At 25.3% G+C, this 16,503-nt stretch overlaps 4 protein-coding genes across 7 annotated transcripts; 1 reads left to right on the forward strand and 3 right to left on the reverse strand.

The window, feature by feature from the left end:
- Positions 1 to 21: 21 nt before the first annotated feature.
- On the reverse strand, positions 22 to 1,851 carry LOC124430510. Its single transcript, XM_046977199.1, has 2 exons — positions 1,161 to 1,851; positions 22 to 1,094 (listed from the first exon to the last, which is right to left on the reverse strand). The coding sequence occupies exon 2, from the start codon at positions 1,073 to 1,075 to the stop codon at positions 743 to 745; it is 333 nt and encodes a 110-aa protein (XP_046833155.1). The 5' UTR covers positions 1,076 to 1,094; positions 1,161 to 1,851; the 3' UTR covers positions 22 to 742.
- A 646-nt stretch (positions 1,852 to 2,497) lies between these two features.
- LOC124430512 (signal recognition particle 14 kDa protein) lies at positions 2,498 to 3,435 on the reverse strand. Its single transcript, XM_046977202.1, has 4 exons — positions 3,291 to 3,435; positions 3,153 to 3,225; positions 2,752 to 2,864; positions 2,498 to 2,670 (listed from the first exon to the last, which is right to left on the reverse strand). The coding sequence occupies exons 1-4, from the start codon at positions 3,312 to 3,314 to the stop codon at positions 2,554 to 2,556; spliced, it is 327 nt and encodes a 108-aa protein (XP_046833158.1). The 5' UTR covers positions 3,315 to 3,435; the 3' UTR covers positions 2,498 to 2,553.
- Positions 3,436 to 3,757: 322 nt separating this feature from the next.
- On the forward strand, positions 3,758 to 7,524 carry LOC124430511 (dnaJ homolog subfamily C member 10-like). 2 transcript variants are annotated; one of them, XM_046977201.1, is made up of 12 exons: positions 3,758 to 4,000; positions 4,186 to 4,339; positions 4,418 to 4,634; positions 4,733 to 4,944; positions 5,029 to 5,253; positions 5,354 to 5,563; positions 5,658 to 5,784; positions 5,881 to 6,093; positions 6,180 to 6,455; positions 6,533 to 6,809; positions 6,910 to 7,108; positions 7,245 to 7,524. In XM_046977201.1, coding segments are annotated over exons 1-12 (2,343 nt in total). In that variant the 5' UTR covers positions 3,758 to 3,998; the 3' UTR covers positions 7,476 to 7,524. The 2 variants fall into 2 exon arrangements, with proteins under 2 accessions (XP_046833157.1, XP_046833156.1); XM_046977200.1 differs by having other exon boundaries at positions 3,762 to 4,000; positions 5,881 to 6,099.
- Positions 7,525 to 8,126: 602 nt separating this feature from the next.
- On the reverse strand, positions 8,127 to 14,596 carry LOC124430513 (EH domain-containing protein 3). Of its 3 annotated transcripts, none has more exons than XM_046977206.1 (9): positions 14,545 to 14,596; positions 14,202 to 14,272; positions 13,436 to 13,942; positions 13,035 to 13,348; positions 12,853 to 12,961; positions 12,447 to 12,765; positions 11,867 to 12,037; positions 10,858 to 11,095; positions 8,127 to 10,779 (listed from the first exon to the last, which is right to left on the reverse strand). In XM_046977206.1, the coding sequence occupies exons 3-8, from the start codon at positions 13,919 to 13,921 to the stop codon at positions 10,890 to 10,892; spliced, it is 1,605 nt and encodes a 534-aa protein (XP_046833162.1). In that variant the 5' UTR covers positions 13,922 to 13,942; positions 14,202 to 14,272; positions 14,545 to 14,596; the 3' UTR covers positions 8,127 to 10,779; positions 10,858 to 10,889. The 3 variants fall into 3 exon arrangements, with proteins under 3 accessions (XP_046833162.1, XP_046833159.1, XP_046833161.1); XM_046977203.1 differs by having other exon boundaries at positions 14,334 to 14,594; XM_046977205.1 differs by having other exon boundaries at positions 14,202 to 14,290; positions 14,334 to 14,594.
- Between the last annotated feature and the right edge of the window lie 1,907 nt (positions 14,597 to 16,503).

Here is a 16,503-nt window from a genome sequence, read left to right on the forward strand (position 1 = left end):
AATAATTAAATTAGACCTGAAGAAATTGTAAAAATATTTAATTCTTCATTGTACATATACATGGAGAAGTTTTCAAATTATACATTAAATAGTTTGGTGTTACTCGTCGTAATCCAAAACGCGCATCTTCTTGTGATGAATTGGTTCAAAATCGCTTTCGTCGCTTAAAGATAGGATTTCAATTGATTTGTTTTTTGGTACCATAAAGTCAGTGATCAGTTTTTGTGACGACAGTCGACTAGTCAATTGCTTGTAAACGTCACGATAGCGAGACATGCATGATCTCAGCTCTTTTTGGAATTTTAAGCATCTTTCCGCATTGGTATCTATTTTAAAAAAATGCGTTCCCAATTTTTTAGAAATCTGGATCTCTGCATATATTTTATCTGCTGTAATATTTTCCGGTTCTTCTTGTCCATTTTCATAATCTATCAAACTATTGATAATGTCACTATCATTGACAGTTTGGTCCCTCAATCATCTTTTTCCAGAATAACCCAGTCTCATCTGCATTAAATACTTGATCTGGGCAATATCCACCATCATCAATGATTTCCGCTAATACTTTGCGATAATTCATAGCAGCTGTTTCATCGGCAAACGCTGCCTCGCCTTATATCTTTACATTGTGAAGTGAGTATCGTTGTAAAAATCCAGCAAACCAGCCATTGCTCGCAGAAAATTTCACGTTTCGTAAACAAGATGACGAACTTGGTTCTAAATCCTTCAGTTGGTTGAAATACTATCTAGCTTTTTCTTGAATTAATTCTTTGTGAATGGGGATTCGTTTTTTAGTTAAATCTTTAACCCAAAACACGAGAGCCTTTTCCGTTTTCTCTATTACAATATTTCTCGAATATGATGCTCTTTTACTACTGTCGTTTGTTGCACTATTAAGAGATTCATATATTTTACTCGCACGTTTGTGTATAGCTCTAATCGTGGATTCATCTAATTTAAATTCGTTAGCAACAGCTGTGGATCCTTCACCATTTACTAGTCTATTTAATATTAGAATTTTTGTTTCTAATGGAATTGTCTGTCTTTTTACTTTCTTTTGGCTATAATTATTCATTTTAAGGGAGTACTTATGTCTAAAAATAAAATAAAAATCATAAAAACTACATGTAAATAGAAACAAAAGTAACTAATTTATTTACCTTTAATCTCACTGTAAAATGAATTCTTAATCACGTGAATCGTGCATAAAACTCTGAATACGAAGCGTATACTTTTCGCGCGTCGAGCGACAATATGTACGTAACTGACTCTGCATTGTCAGGAGATTGTTTAAAACAAATGAACAGAGCATTGCGAAGTCCAGATACATCGTTGTCAAGGAGACTACGTAATCAGAGTTCGTCCATACATGTATATGTACATTGATAGGAAACATTAAACTGGTGCTAACGCCGCTAAGATTCATATACCGCACAAAAATAAAATCGCATAAAAATAAAATTGCACAAAAATAAAATCGCATAAAAATAAAATCGCACAAAAATAACATCGCATAAAAAAGGACCGCACAAAACCAGGTTTTACTGTACTATATTGATATTTTCTTGTATTTATCTTTCTTGTTCATTTCTCCTTTTTCCAAACATATACCATATCCAGCACTATATTCATACGTTTCAAACTATATTTCCTTCCAAAATTTATTCAATTAAATCAAAATTCTTTTTATCTTAGTTTTCCACCAAATCTCATTTATCATTTTCTTCTTCCCATTATCACACCTAAGCCTCCTGCATGTTTTTTTTTATATATTAGTATAAAATTTATTTTGTTATTAAGGAAATCTATAATTACAATGAAAAGATTGATGACTTATATAAAATTCAATTTATATTGTATTAATATTTGTATATATTAGTATCGTAATAGTATTTGTATATAACTTTTATTTTACTTTAATATTTTATAATATAAAAATTTTTACGAATTTATTAAGTTTATTAAGATAGTTTTGTTAACAATTTCTCAGCATAGATCTGAGTAATTATTTAAAAAAAAAATAGATTGAATCATACTATACTGTGACGGTTATATAAAATTTGGTACCGTGTAACCGGTATTAATTCTGGTCATTATTCGCAATCATTGATTAAATTTAATCTAGATTCTATAAGAAAAAAGATTATCTTTCAATTTTCGAAGAGTTGGAATAATATATGATTAATTGAAAAATTAATGACTGAAGAATTGATTCAAATCAATTATAAATTTGAATGATAACCAATAATAATTGGCTATCAGAATCAGATACCTTTGATTTTATAAATATCCAAATGTATCTACGTATGTTCACAGTAATAAACTCTGTACGAATTAATTTATTCGGTTATAAGTTATTCATTAATAATTTATTGCTAGTATTTACATAAAACGTATTTTATTTGTTGTTTATCTTATTAACATTAAAAAACTTTGTGTATATATATATGTGTGTGTGCGCGCGCGCGCGCGTGTGTGTGTGTGCATATATATATATAATACTAGAAAAATTGTAATAAGAGTAAATAAACGTGGTCTTTTTAATTTATAATTTTAATGAACTTTAGGTTTTGCTGATTTTACTTTTTTTAACTTTTTCAGGCCATTTATATTTGTTTTTAAAAGATTCCAATATGCCTGCTGGAACTTATTCACGTCTTTGGAATGTATCTGAAATCCAAAGAAGTTAAAAATTTTCTTTATAGAGATTAAATTCATTAATCATTTGTATAATTTTAAAACTATACATACAATGGTTGAAATTTTTTTGCTGCGAAAGGTAGCTCGCACAAGACAAAGAAATTCACTTGGCGTTGATAATGGTGGTCTTCCCTTTCTAGGTACAGGTTTATTGTGTCCATTAACTGCGATATAAAAACTATCAATTAAATGAAGTGTATTTTGGATGTTATTTAAGACATATAAGATCTCATATATATAATAAATATTTTACATGCAAAAAGTTTTTACAAGTAATTCCTTATTAAATGTGTAACTATATTATATTAGTTCATCTTTATTAATATTACGACTTTAAAATATTATCTACATATGTAAAAAGTTACTACAATGAAGATTAAACTGATCAAGAACAATTTGTTTTTAGAAAATAAAATTACCTTTAAAATATATTTAACTTAAAAAATACTTACACCTTTTAATAGTGAGCATTACAGAGCCAGATAACCTTGATTTATCAAATAATCTTGTGAGCTCCACTAAGAACTGAAAAATTATATTTACTTCTCTAATATTTATAACAAATAGTTTAGATTTATTTAAGAAATTACCGCGTCATTTTCCAAAAAAACCATTTTGATTGTACCACCATATGCCTGTAGAATATATCAAACCCGAGTTATTATCTACAGGTTATAATCTATGTCATTTATGTATATCACATACTTTGGATCACAGACTTATACTGCAAACTTAAAGTAAATATATTATAGAGAAGTATTCTTCAATGAAAACTTTTGGCGGGAATTTTAAATTAAAGATCTTTAAAATTATTTCTATTTTTATTCTTTTATAATAAATTTTTATTTGCGTTAATTTCATTAAATAAGAAGCACTTATAATTTATGAATAGAATTATTATATAATCTAGTAAATAAAATAATGCATAAAGGTATTACTTGCAATAAATCGAATATAGTTAATTGATCATATGTTATTTTTGCTTGAAAGTAATCCATTTTAGAAATTGAAAACATGTTGCTTTATTTTATTAATAGCAAATTTATAAAAATAATCCTATATTAAAAAATATTTCAGCTTCTTTGCGTTTTAGGTTAGATTATCTTTATTTACCACATGTTACAGATTCTGTACATCTACATCACTCTACATTAGTGAAGATATAAGAATCTCCAAATATGGTAAAAAGGATATGATTTCATTTGGATATCAATTTGAAAAGTTTTACGAAGAAATTAATGTTAATTATATTTTACACTATCTTTTTTATTTGTAAAACTTTACATATTTAGTAAACAATGTATGTATATTTATATATTTACTTATAATATTATGAAAATATATAATTTGTTTTAAACAAAGTTACACTCATATCAACCTATCAATTGTCACACTTTCTTGTATTTATTAAGTGTAATTTTAATAAGGAATTATCTATTAAATAATTTTTTATTGTAATTAATTTTGTTTATAAATGTTTTCTAGGTTCAAATGTGTAATAACTGTTTTAATAATAGTTAGTCTAACACTGGCTGAAGATTATTATGATCTTCTTGGAATAAGTAGGGTTGCGGATCAAAGAGAAATCCGGAAAGCTTTCAAAACGATTGCAGTTACTCAACATCCTGATAAAAATAAAGTAAACTAATAATATTTCATTAAGATGATCTTAATTATGTTACAAGATATACAATAAGATATTATTATTATATTTTAGGATGATCCGAAAGCGCACGAAAAGTTTATTAGATTAACAACAGCTTATGAAGTATTAAAGGATCCAGAATTAAGAAAAAAATATGATCTTTATGGAGAAAAAGGTCTTGAGAATATCAATACAAGGCCAAATTATCATTCTTGGAATTATTATAAATACAATTTTGGAATTTATGATGATGATCCACAAGTTGTAACTCTTAACAGAAATGATTATTGTAAGTTATGTAAAATATATTTGAATTTTATTTATATTGTAGTATAGATACTACTTTAATAGAATAAAGATTCTCATCATTTTTTTAATTTTCTACAGTTGAAAATGTATTGAATTCGGATAAAATGTGGTTGGTAAATTTTTATTCGCCAATGTGTAGCTTTTGTCATCATTTAGCACCAATTTGGCGAAAGATAGCTGAAGAACTTGAAGGAGTTATAAAAGTAGGGGCAGTTAACTGCGAAGATGATTTTCAACTTTGTCATCAAATTGGAATAGCAGCTTATCCTTCTTTATTTTATATTCCAAAGGTATTTATTTTACATGCTATTTAAACTACTTACCATTTAGTTTCTGCATTACGTTTATCATACTAAAATATATTATAATTCCAGAATTCAACAAATGGAAGACTATATACAGGAGAGAGAACGCATAAAGCAATAATAAATTTTGTATTAAATAAGTTGGATGTTAATATTCCTGAGATAAGTTCATCAGATTGGAAACGTTTTATAGAAAATAATGAACTTATTAAAAAACCCACACTTGTACTTATTTACAAAAATAACAAAGAATGTTTAACATCTAATGATCTTCTTAAAGTTGGTGCTATTTTTGTAAGTACGATCAATACGATCAAAATAATTAATATATGTTAATTATAATTAATGATATATATTATTTAATGCATAGTAATATATATTATGATTATTACAGGATAAAACATTAAATATACGATTACTTCACTGCAAGGAAAATGAATGCAACGATATTTCTGATAGCACTTGTGCAATACTTTTGTCAATGAAAAATGAACAAACCTGGGTACCGATATTATTTGAGAATGTAGATAATATAAAAGATTTAGTAGAAAAAGTTTTAGAACAATTACCGGAACCAAAGAGTCTTAGTGACGATGAATTTGAGGTAATAAAAAGTTATTTCATAATGTGATTTAGGAAACAAATTCATATTTAATATAATTTTCTGTAATAAATCTTTAATTTTGATTTGTATGTAGGAAATAAGAAGACATCTTAGAAAAAAGCCAGGGATAGGTTGGCTTGTATGTTTTTATATAGGACATTCAACTGAATTAGATATAATACTAAAGAAACTCCCTAATATTATTAATACTATTAATCTAGGTATTATTTCCATATACATCTATTGTTTTATATTTCATATTTAAATCGAATATTTTTCAACTTATTTAAAATTTATTTTTTATTTATAATTTATAGGTAAAATTAATTGTGGAAGGTATGGACATCTTTGCAATATATTAAACATAAACCGGTATCCAATGTGGGGTGTTCTTAAGTCTGGAGGAGCATTTGAATTAAGTCATGGAAAAAATACAATTCATGATATCGCGAAATTTACTACAAGTAGTATTAAAGCTGAAAACCTATGGGCTTTATCTGCCGATAAAGTATTATCTATATTACAGAGAAGTAATGGTAAATTATATTTAAAATTAAACAGAAATAGAATACATATTTGTAGATGTATTCTTTTAATTTTTATCTTTTTATTTTAGCTAAAGAAGTTTGGTTTCTTGATTGGTATGCACCATGGTGTCCTCCATGTATGCAATTTTTACCAGAACTTCGTAAGGCATCTATGCAATTTAATAAATCAGTAGTACATTTTGGTACGATTGATTGCACTGTACATTCTACAATTTGTCGACAATACAATATACGTTCTTATCCAACTGCAATGCTTATAAATGGAAGTAAAACACATCAATTTACAGCACAAAAGACAGCAGCTAATATAATACAATTTATAAATGACATACAAAATCCGTCAGGTAAAAAATACTAAGAAGTATAATACTTATAATATATTATGAATATCCACATCTTTAATTTAATTATTTTTATATAGTTATACAAATATCTGCTAAGAATTTTCATCAATATCTTAATAATGAGAAAGATAAGACATTATGGGTAATTGATTATTTTGTTGGATGGTGTGCACCTTGTCAAAATTTAGCATCAGAATGGACTGCTGTTGCTAAAATTTTACGTATTCTACCCTTTGTAAAAATAGGCAGTATTGATTGTGAGTTAGAAAATGCTTTATGTAGGTCACAAGAAATTGGAAGCTATCCTACTATACGATTGTATCCAAAAGAACGTAAACATTTGAATAAAGCGATGTAAGTGTAAACAACAGTTGTCTGATATTTTATAATATATTCGTTTTGGACTTTAAAAGTTATAATCAAAGATGACAAATAATAAATATCTTAATTTTAGAAAATACGATGGATCACATAACATGTTGCATATATTAAAATGGATATCTAAATATTTTCCAACAAAGGTGTATGATTTAGATCCAAGCAGTTTACGAAAAAAAGTTTTTTCTGGAAAGAATGTGTGGCTTGTAGATTTTTTTGCACCTTGGTGCGATCATTGTCAAACATTAGATCCACATATTTCAATTTCTGCACAGGTATTGATATATCGTTACGTTTGTGCATATAATATTATGTTATATTATTATTTTGTATTATATTGTCCATATTATTTCAAAAATTATGAAATATGGATATGAGGTTAATTTTCAGAAATGTTTTTTTTATTTCCAGTTATTTAACAATAGGGTACATTTCGGACGAGTTAATTGCAATCTTTATCCGACACAGTGTTCACAAGCAGGCGTGAAAGCGTATCCGACATTAATTATTTACGATCGAAAGTATGACATAAAGGATATTGACAAAGGTTTTAAAATTATGGCAACATCGTCTGAAATGATTAAAGAAAAAGTATTAAATTTTCTAAATTCCAACAATAACAATAAACATGATGAATTATAACGATAAATAAAATATAAATAATGTGTAATTGATAAAAAATTAAGTTACATCAAGATAAATGTAAAAAAATGTATATTTTTTTAAATAGCAATAATATTTTCAATCATTGTAGACCAACGTAAGCAATATATATATACATATATATATAGTATATGTTTCTATATGTGTATATTTAAAATGGGCATTTTATAATTGTATACATGTATATGTGTATATAATTTATTGAACACTATTTACAATGCAATCCAACATCCCTCTATGAAATACTTGTATATTTGATATATATCTTTACTGTGATATTTTTAAAATTGTTTTTATAAAAATATATACTGTAGTATTATATTAGTTCTTTTTTCATAAATAATATTTTATTAATTTTATTATACAGGTTATATGTTGTAATAGACAATATAACTAAAAATTAAGTATCTTTTTGCACAGAAACGAATTAAAAATATAGAATAAATGTTTTTTTAAGCAGTCATAATAACGAGTACGTTAACTACATAGCTCTACTGATGTTGATTATTATAATTTTATATTAGAAATAGTTCATATGTTTTGCCAAAATGAAATCTATTGACATAATTGGAAATTTATAAGATAAAGGAAACGGGAGAGAAAAAATTTTTGAATGAAAGCAAACAATAGTTTTGTCTGTATGAATACATGTATATAGCATATATGCAGGATAACATATACATATCTTTTATATAATTTTATTTAGATAATTCACATACTTTTATATAGTGACTTTACTTATATTTTGTACAGTGCTTTTCATTGCACATTTTAAATACATGTATCAGATTTATATAAGAATAAACATATTAATAATATTTACAAAAGTGAATATTCAAATGAAAAATAAGACACTTTCGGAGGTCGAGTATAACAATTTTTTTTTTAAATCCATATATTTTCTTAAATCGTGTAAATTTGTTCTTTTAACTTATGTAAGCAAAAAATCAACTATAATAATAGAGATATTTTAAAACTCTAATGTGTCAAACTTAAGATTTATCTGAACAATGAAATTTGAACAAATTTTATATATGGAATGTGTTTTAAAAGTATTTAATTCTATTTTTAATATTCTGATTAGAAATTGTATATTTATGTGTCCATTGTAATAAATCTATTCAACTATTATGTTATACTTATATATCACAAAATTATAAAACGCGTAGGCAGTGTAAATATAAGAACACCAACCTGTGTGTGTGTATATATGTTTATAATATATTATTTATATTTATTATTTTAATTATTATTTTTTTTATTATCTTTTATGTATATATGATAGCTTAATATATATAAGCTTTGAATATTAAATAGCAGAAAAATATTTTTTTCTTTAATTTAATGTATTCATTTTAAATAACTCAATTAAAATAAGAAATAATATAGATAACTATTCCATGAATAAGCCACATTTTTTTACTGATTTTTACAGTCTTAATGTCATATCTTTGGTTGGTGCGGTAAAACATAAATTCATGTTAACTATACATATCAATAAATGATAATGGATAAAATGCATTAAGGTAATCTGGTAATATAATTTTATAAAACCTTTTTATGTATATTATAGTCTTTTATATCTATTATATCTTTTTCCAAAACTTGTAATTTAACCAGATATAAATAAAGTAAAAAGTTGAACAATTGTTTGACCAATGTATATTCAAATTTTATGGAAACATTAAGTCAAAGTGTTTTAACATTCAAAATATGTGTAGTGCAAAATATGAGTAAATACAGATAAATGCATAAATACATAAATAATAAGTGAATGGCAATAGCAAGTTATATAGTTTTATAAAGGAAATCTATAGAGAAACTGCTATTATTTGCTACAAGCAGTGATTATATTTACGATTAGCTACGTAGTATTGATATACCACATTAAATATATCTATAAATAGTAACTCATAAGAGGAAAAAGTTAAAGAATTTTTATATTTTTCTATATATGTATATACTGCTTAAAATCTTCATATGTGTTATTTAATACCAATATGTTGTTTGGTCAGCTTGCTTTTTTTTTTTATTACAGTATGCTCTTGATTATCCAGATAAATGTAATATATCTATTTGTATATAACAAATATTAAAGAAATATTATGTGTATTCTTGCTCTTACGAATTAACTTTATTTGTAATACAATAAATTAATTAAATTTATTTGTAATACAATAAATTAATTAAATTAAATATTATCAGAGAAAGTTTTTTAAATAAAATGAAGTTAAAAGTACGCAAAATTGCTTTTTACATGGATGCATGGATAAACAAGACTGTACTGTATATTATATTTCATTTTTTTTTGATTACTATCTTTTTTATACTTGCACAAAATATTTTTAAAATATATCATGTTTTTAAAATATATAAATTTAAAAGTATTTAAAACTTGAATAGTATTATACGTATTACTAATGAATTTTTAATAGATTTCTACAAATTCCTAAATTTTTTAAAATATTTTCTATCGTTTGGTTAAAGAAAAGGATATCTTATTTTTTTTATAAATAAAAAATTTTGAGAATGTACGCATATTCTTATTACATGAATGTCTTCAAGAAATTATAGCATAATTGACAAAAAATTTTAAAAATATTCTGTGCTGCTAATACAGTAATATAAAAATTTTCAAAATATTAATAACAATAGTGTAAAAATTTTATTTTGTGTTGTTTTTATAAGCACATGTGCGTGTTTATGTATAATAAATATAATTTTACATATAATATAACAATACATAAAAATATACAAATAAGGTAGCATATTTCACATAATGTGATAATGCTGCTACTGATATTTCTAAATCATTTGCCATTTATAACACTTTAAATTATTATGCATCTCAATATACCTATATGATTATAAGACTATTAATAGAGCGTTTATAAATTTATGTGCTTTTAAATAATGTCGCAATATTGTTATATTATTAATGATGTATCAAAATTTATGGATTGCACTATCATTTATAAAAATTATATATAATTGAACATGGCTTGTCAGTTTCTTTATATAATATATATACATTTTACTTTCATTATAATTATGTTATGAGATTTTCTTAATCTGAGAAATCATTTAAACAATATTCTTTTTATATTTATATTTTTATAAAAATAATTTATTATTTCTATTTACCTTCAGTCCATACTGAAAATCTCAATTATTAGGTATTATGCCAAATATTTACCATTTACAATTAAGCTCTATGTCGCACATCTTTTTTTTACAATTATATAAATATTCTTTATAATCATTGAGAAGCAAGCACAATAATCTGTAATTATTCATGAAAATAAATGTTAAAATTTGAAATGAAACGAAATATTTAAATATAAATATTTATAAAACGTACCAGTAAAGTGCTGTGTATAGTTTGATCATAATTTAAATATCTCGTTTCGAAGGTGGTATTAAATGATCAGGAAGTTCTGCTGGAAGATCATAACCTTCAAGTTTAACATTAATTAAATGCATAGCCAATGCAAATTCATCTGAGTCTAAAAGCCCATCTTTATCAATATCAGATAATTTCCAGATTTTTCCTAACATACTGTTTGGCAATTTGGATTTTATCATTTCAGATTTTGCAGCTATAAATAAAATTTAATGTAAATAAATATTGAGTTATCACACACACAATCTCTCTCTCTCTCTCTCTCTCTCTCTCTCTCTTACTCACTCACTCACTAACTCAATCATTCACTATGCATAAGATTATATAAGAGATTAGTGTACATAAATTTATTAATAACGTCCATGAATTAAAATTGACAACTATATTTTCTAATAATATTTAAGCATTATTACTTTGTATTACTTATATCATATCATTCTATCAATCTTTTATCAATTCTTTCAAAGCTATTCGAAAAAGTGTTGCCGCAATATATAGAACCTGACCAATTAAACTAAACATAATACCAGGACATTAATTTAGTTTCAGAAAACAAGTTCTATAGATTTATAAATTTACAGATTAATCTTATAAGATCTAGAAGGAAAAAGATACTGTTTTGTTACCTTCTTCGACCTTAAACAAGCATTTGACAAACCCTAGCATTTGATATTCTATATAAGCTACAAAAGTACTACCATATTCTCTCTCTACATGTATATCTAATAGGAAATTCAAAGTTTAATTTCAAGAAGCAATTACCCAATTAACTCTAGAATTCTACACGGAAACGTGTTTGAGCATATCTTCTACCTTTTTTCTTTTTTTTTTAATTTATAAATTTGACCCATACTGATATTAGTACATACAGATTTTTTAAATCTTATTTAAAGAAATATTCTTTAAAAAAAAAAAAAAAAAAAAAAAAAGCGAACAATAAACATAAAAGTCAAGTCTATTACTTTACCTGCTCCTGTAATCTTTCCATCAGTTGGACCAAGTGTTTCAAAAATACCATCATATTTATATCTATCTTTATTAACAATCCATTCAGGTTCACCTGCACCAGCATCGATACCTTCACCTCTTTTGTATCCAAATGGACTAATTTGATCTTCAACACCTTCAAATGCACCACCTATGTATATCAAATGTTCATGTTATACATGGAAAATGTGTTTATTTCATTTTTTTTTGAAGTCACGAATATTTTTTTCTTTGACCTTTCAATTTTTCATTTAAAATGAGAATTCTTATAGAAAATTTTATATAAATAATTTTACTTTTGGAATTATATCATGAACATTGAACTCTCGTTATATTTTTATAGATAATTCACGAAAACGAAAAAAAATTAAGATAAGATATGAAATAAAGTAATCTCTTATTTCTAGTATTGATATAATAGATCATATGACTCATTTTTTTTTATATTAATTAAATAATTATATAAAAAAAATGACTCCAGTTTTAAATTCCTTCTTTTATAAATTTTTGTTTAATTATGTTATTAATGAAATATTTCTTTAACGGATATCAATGTATACCTTTAATTAATGGTTCTGACATAGCAGTTACTTCTTCATGTGGTATCATAGCCATTAATTTTGCAATGTCTTCTGCAAGCATTTTATCTACTACTTCCAATAATTTAATTTTTATTGGGTTAAATTTACTAAAGTCATGATGCATTAAACATTCCTGCATTTTTCGAAGATCTGGGAAATCTCCAGGGGAAATATGTTGTTCTCTTTGGATTTGATCATAAATTTGACCTAAATTTTTGATAAGTTCCTTTTTTTTTGAATCTTTACCAAACATACTTGGCATATCCTTTCTCAATGCACTGATTATGTATGCATGCACCTATAATTCAAGAAACATATTAAGTCTAATAAAACTATCTTTAAGAAAATATATCTTTATAAAATGATATGAAACATCATTCTTTACCTTTGCTAAACGAGCTCGTTTTATTAAATCATTAAGTTTTCTTAATGCTGCATTTCTTGGTAATGATTGCATATCTCTAAATAAATCTTGTTCTTCATCTTCAAATAATCTGGAAAAAAAGACTTAAAATAAATAGCCTAATAAGATAAGTAAGATCAATAAGATAAAATAGAAGATCTTACCGTCTATTAACATCGTATCTTAGCGGTTGATCCCAAAATGAACCAATATAAACTCTAGCAACTTCCGGAGTTTGCAATACTTTTCCTAAAGACCACATAAGTGCGCCATATACTCTCATTAATTGTTGATGATCTATCATATCTGCTTTATTAAGAACTATTCTAATTTTATCATCATGCCCTCTTAGCGCTTCTATAGATCTTCTAAATTCATCAGAGATATCGAGTTTATGTGCATCAAATAATAATATAATTCTGTCTACTCTTTCTGCAAACCACTCTAAGACACCAGTGAAATCATAACCTCTGTCTACCTGTAAATATAATTTTAAAAAATGCAATATATTTTCATTAAGACTATCATAGTATTAGGAAATTATTTTTTATACAAAGATACATACTCGTTGTTTCTCCCCTGAAAGGATTCCAGGTGTATCAACTATAGATATTCCTTTGAGAACCGGAGATGCAACAGTAGAACATTGAAATCTATTAAGGAATGCATTACCGAATTTGGAAAGTGGTCGAAATTGTTTATGTGGATCAACAACTAAAGCATTTCCAGGAATAACACCTTCCTTTTCATCATACATAACAGCAATGAAGCGATCTGTTGTAGGTTCAGGACCAATTCTTATTCCAGGAAAGTCACGTTCTAACAAATACTTAATAAACGTAGTTTTTCCAGTGGAATATTGTCCTACTAAAAGGATCATAGGTTTTGCATCGAAATCTGGATCATCCAATTGAGGCGAATGAAAGTCGTGAAACTGATAATGTTGTTCCAAGGGTAACAATTTAGCTTTGTAGATTTTTTTAAGACCTTCGGTAACATTCTCAAAGAGATCTTGTTTGCCATTTTCATCTCGACTGAGCCAACTAAACATATTGACGATTCACAATATATTCTGAAATAATATCATATTATTTCTTTTTAATATCAATACTATTGTAACTATACATTATTGATTAATAATGGTAGATATGAAATCTACAAGATTATATTACATATTTTTAAAGTTTGAGAAATTAATTATTAAAAAGTTTAATAAATATTTGTTATATATAACAATGAGAACAAATAATATCCATGTGAAAGCGAAGACAAGAAATTTTCATGAGAATAAATCAGTTAATCATGAATGTAGAGAAACCAATGGAACTAACCTGTCTTATGTTAGTCGTACACGTACTGACGATCTTAAATCGATCGATGCAAATAAATGGTCGTCCTTTTCCTATCAAAAAAGATTGAACTATTAATGTTGTATTATATATGTATACTATTTTCTAACGTACACTTTGCTTTTGATGTCTCTTTTCCACGATCTTGAATGCCGAACAATGAGATTTAGATAAATTAAAAAAGATATTGATAATTTTTGGCTTATCCTATTTTAACGAAACATTTAACGTTCATAGATGACGATAACGATTCACAAACGATGAATAGGCGGGCTTTCTGATAATGATGCGATATATCGAGCTGTTTCCCCGTATTAAAACGTACAAATATAATGGTGAAGTGACGACGTGTCGTTCTCGTATGCACCAGCGCAAAGTCACTACTAAGTGACAAGATCTAAATGTGTGTGTATGAGTATATATATATATATATATATATATATACATATATATACATAGATATATATACACGACGAGTTACCACGATGAGATTATATAGTGTCTATAAAGGAATAAGAAACGAACGATCAAGTATTGCGATTGCATTTAAATGTTACATTTTATAAAACGTTCGTACATTATTCTGTTTTCAATTAATAATGATAATAAATATTAATTAATTAATTATCAATATTCATGATCGAATGAAATGAAGTTCCTTCTATGAAAAATTTATAGACAATACTGCTGTTCTAGATTAAGTTTCTATTAGAGACATTAAACTCTCCTACAAATTAAATTACACGTGCAGTTTATTACTTCATTTATCTTTTAGTTTATTACTGTATTTTATTTATATATTTTTGTTATGAATGTTTATCGACGATTTATATTCTATTATTCTATAATTATTTATATGAATTTTGTAAATATTTATTAAAAAAGAAATATTTTTTATCTATTCAGAATAATTCTCACGTTATTAAAAAGTGTTTTAAAATGGCGCGTAATAGATATTTTCAACGAATTTTTATCGATTTGATAATATGATCTTTTATTATTTTATAATTGTTAATACGAATTTTGTAAATGTTTATTAAAAAGAAAATGCCCCTTTGCATTTTTTGAATAAGTTGCGCGTTAAAAAATATTTTGAAGAATTAATCGAATTTTTGAAAAATACAAATATATAAAATTATATAACTTAAATAATTGATAAATTGATGAAGTTTTTTGCTAGTGTTAATAATCTTTTTCTCTTCTTATTATACCACGAATATCTATTATTACGAGGTCAGAATTAAGTACATTAAAGAGCTTAGTAGAAACGTCTTCATTTACAAAAGATCTATATAATGTCAAAGGTCAGTCGGTCAATCGCAAATCTGTCTTTAAGAAATATTTATTCTCAAATGACTTTATCACAAGTGTTTTGAAAACGTTTTTTTTACGATCATCAGTCAAACTCTGAACAGAATTATTCTGTTTTGTTATATATATATATATATATGTACTTAAGTATGTATGTATTATGTATTATGTATTATGTATTATGTATTATGTATTATGTATGCATGTATGTATGTATGTATGTATGTATGTATGTATGTATGTATGTATGTATGTATGTATGTATGTATGTATGTATGTATGTATGGATGTATATATGTATGTATGTATGTATGTATGTATGTATGTATGTATGTATGTATGTATGTATGTATGTATGTATGTATATATATTAGGATAAAACAAATAGTTTTTTAATAGTACGAATTTGTTTATCTTAAATCAAAATAAATATATATGCAATTGAATGAAATAATTAAAATAATAAAATATTTAAATAAATAAATCCAATAAATATATTCATGATAAATGAATAAATCCAATAGTGAAATAAATGAAAGATATATCTAATAACATTAATTTATTATGTTTTATTTATTATTGAAGTAAGAAGGTCGGTCTATGATCTCTAAGAGCTTTTATTAATATCATTAAGCTCATTATTAGCCTATTGAAAAGAAGAGTTGGTATATAATTCTTTAATAAAAGGATCCACCGATTAGGGCCTTTCAAGAAAGTTATCTATCTCATATGAGTCAGAGAAAAGAAAGAGAAAGAGAAAGAGAAAGAGAAAGAGAAAGAGAAAGAGAGAGAGAGAGAGAGAGAGAGAAAATTGTAGAAGAGATATGAACCTTCCTATATATTCTTACGTTATGCATTCTGATAAAACAATTATTTTGGAATGTGCAACGCACTTTTCATGAATAAAAACGATATCTATTTAATTTCAATGAAATATAGCAACAGATGTTTGAACAAAGACAAATTCAAAGTT

Source organism: Vespa crabro, chromosome 18 (genome assembly GCF_910589235.1).
Source record: "Vespa crabro chromosome 18, iyVesCrab1.2, whole genome shotgun sequence".
Lineage (NCBI taxonomy): Eukaryota > Metazoa > Arthropoda > Insecta > Hymenoptera > Vespidae > Vespa > Vespa crabro.

Excerpts from the sequence above, each read along its gene's own strand:
- LOC124430512 (XM_046977202.1), bottom strand. The coding sequence starts at position 3,314 with ATGGTTTTTTTGGAAAATGACGCG. Across the intron at positions 3,226-3,290 it reads TTTTTTTGGAAAATGACGCG|TTCTTAGTGGAGCTCACAAG; the intron begins GTAATTTCTTAA and ends ATAATTTTTCAG. Across the intron at positions 2,671-2,751 it reads GCAAAAAAATTTCAACCATT|ATACATTCCAAAGACGTGAA; the intron begins GTATGTATAGTT and ends TTTGGATTTCAG.
- LOC124430510 (XM_046977199.1), bottom strand. The coding sequence starts at position 1,075 with ATGAATAATTATAGCCAAAAGAAAGTAAAAAGACAGACAATTCCATTA.
- LOC124430511 (XM_046977200.1), top strand. Across the intron at positions 5,785-5,880 it reads TATTAATACTATTAATCTAG|GTAAAATTAATTGTGGAAGG; the intron begins GTATTATTTCCA and ends TATAATTTATAG. Across the intron at positions 6,810-6,909 it reads AAACATTTGAATAAAGCGAT|AAAATACGATGGATCACATA; the intron begins GTAAGTGTAAAC and ends TCTTAATTTTAG.
- LOC124430513 (XM_046977206.1), bottom strand. The coding sequence starts at position 13,921 with ATGTTTAGTTGGCTCAGTCGAGATGAAAATGGCAAACAAGATCTCTTT. Across the intron at positions 12,766-12,852 it reads AACGAGCTCGTTTAGCAAAG|GTGCATGCATACATAATCAG; the intron begins GTAAAGAATGAT and ends CTTGAATTATAG. Across the intron at positions 11,096-11,866 it reads TGGAAAGATTACAGGAGCAG|CTGCAAAATCTGAAATGATA; the intron begins GTAAAGTAATAG and ends TTTTATTTATAG.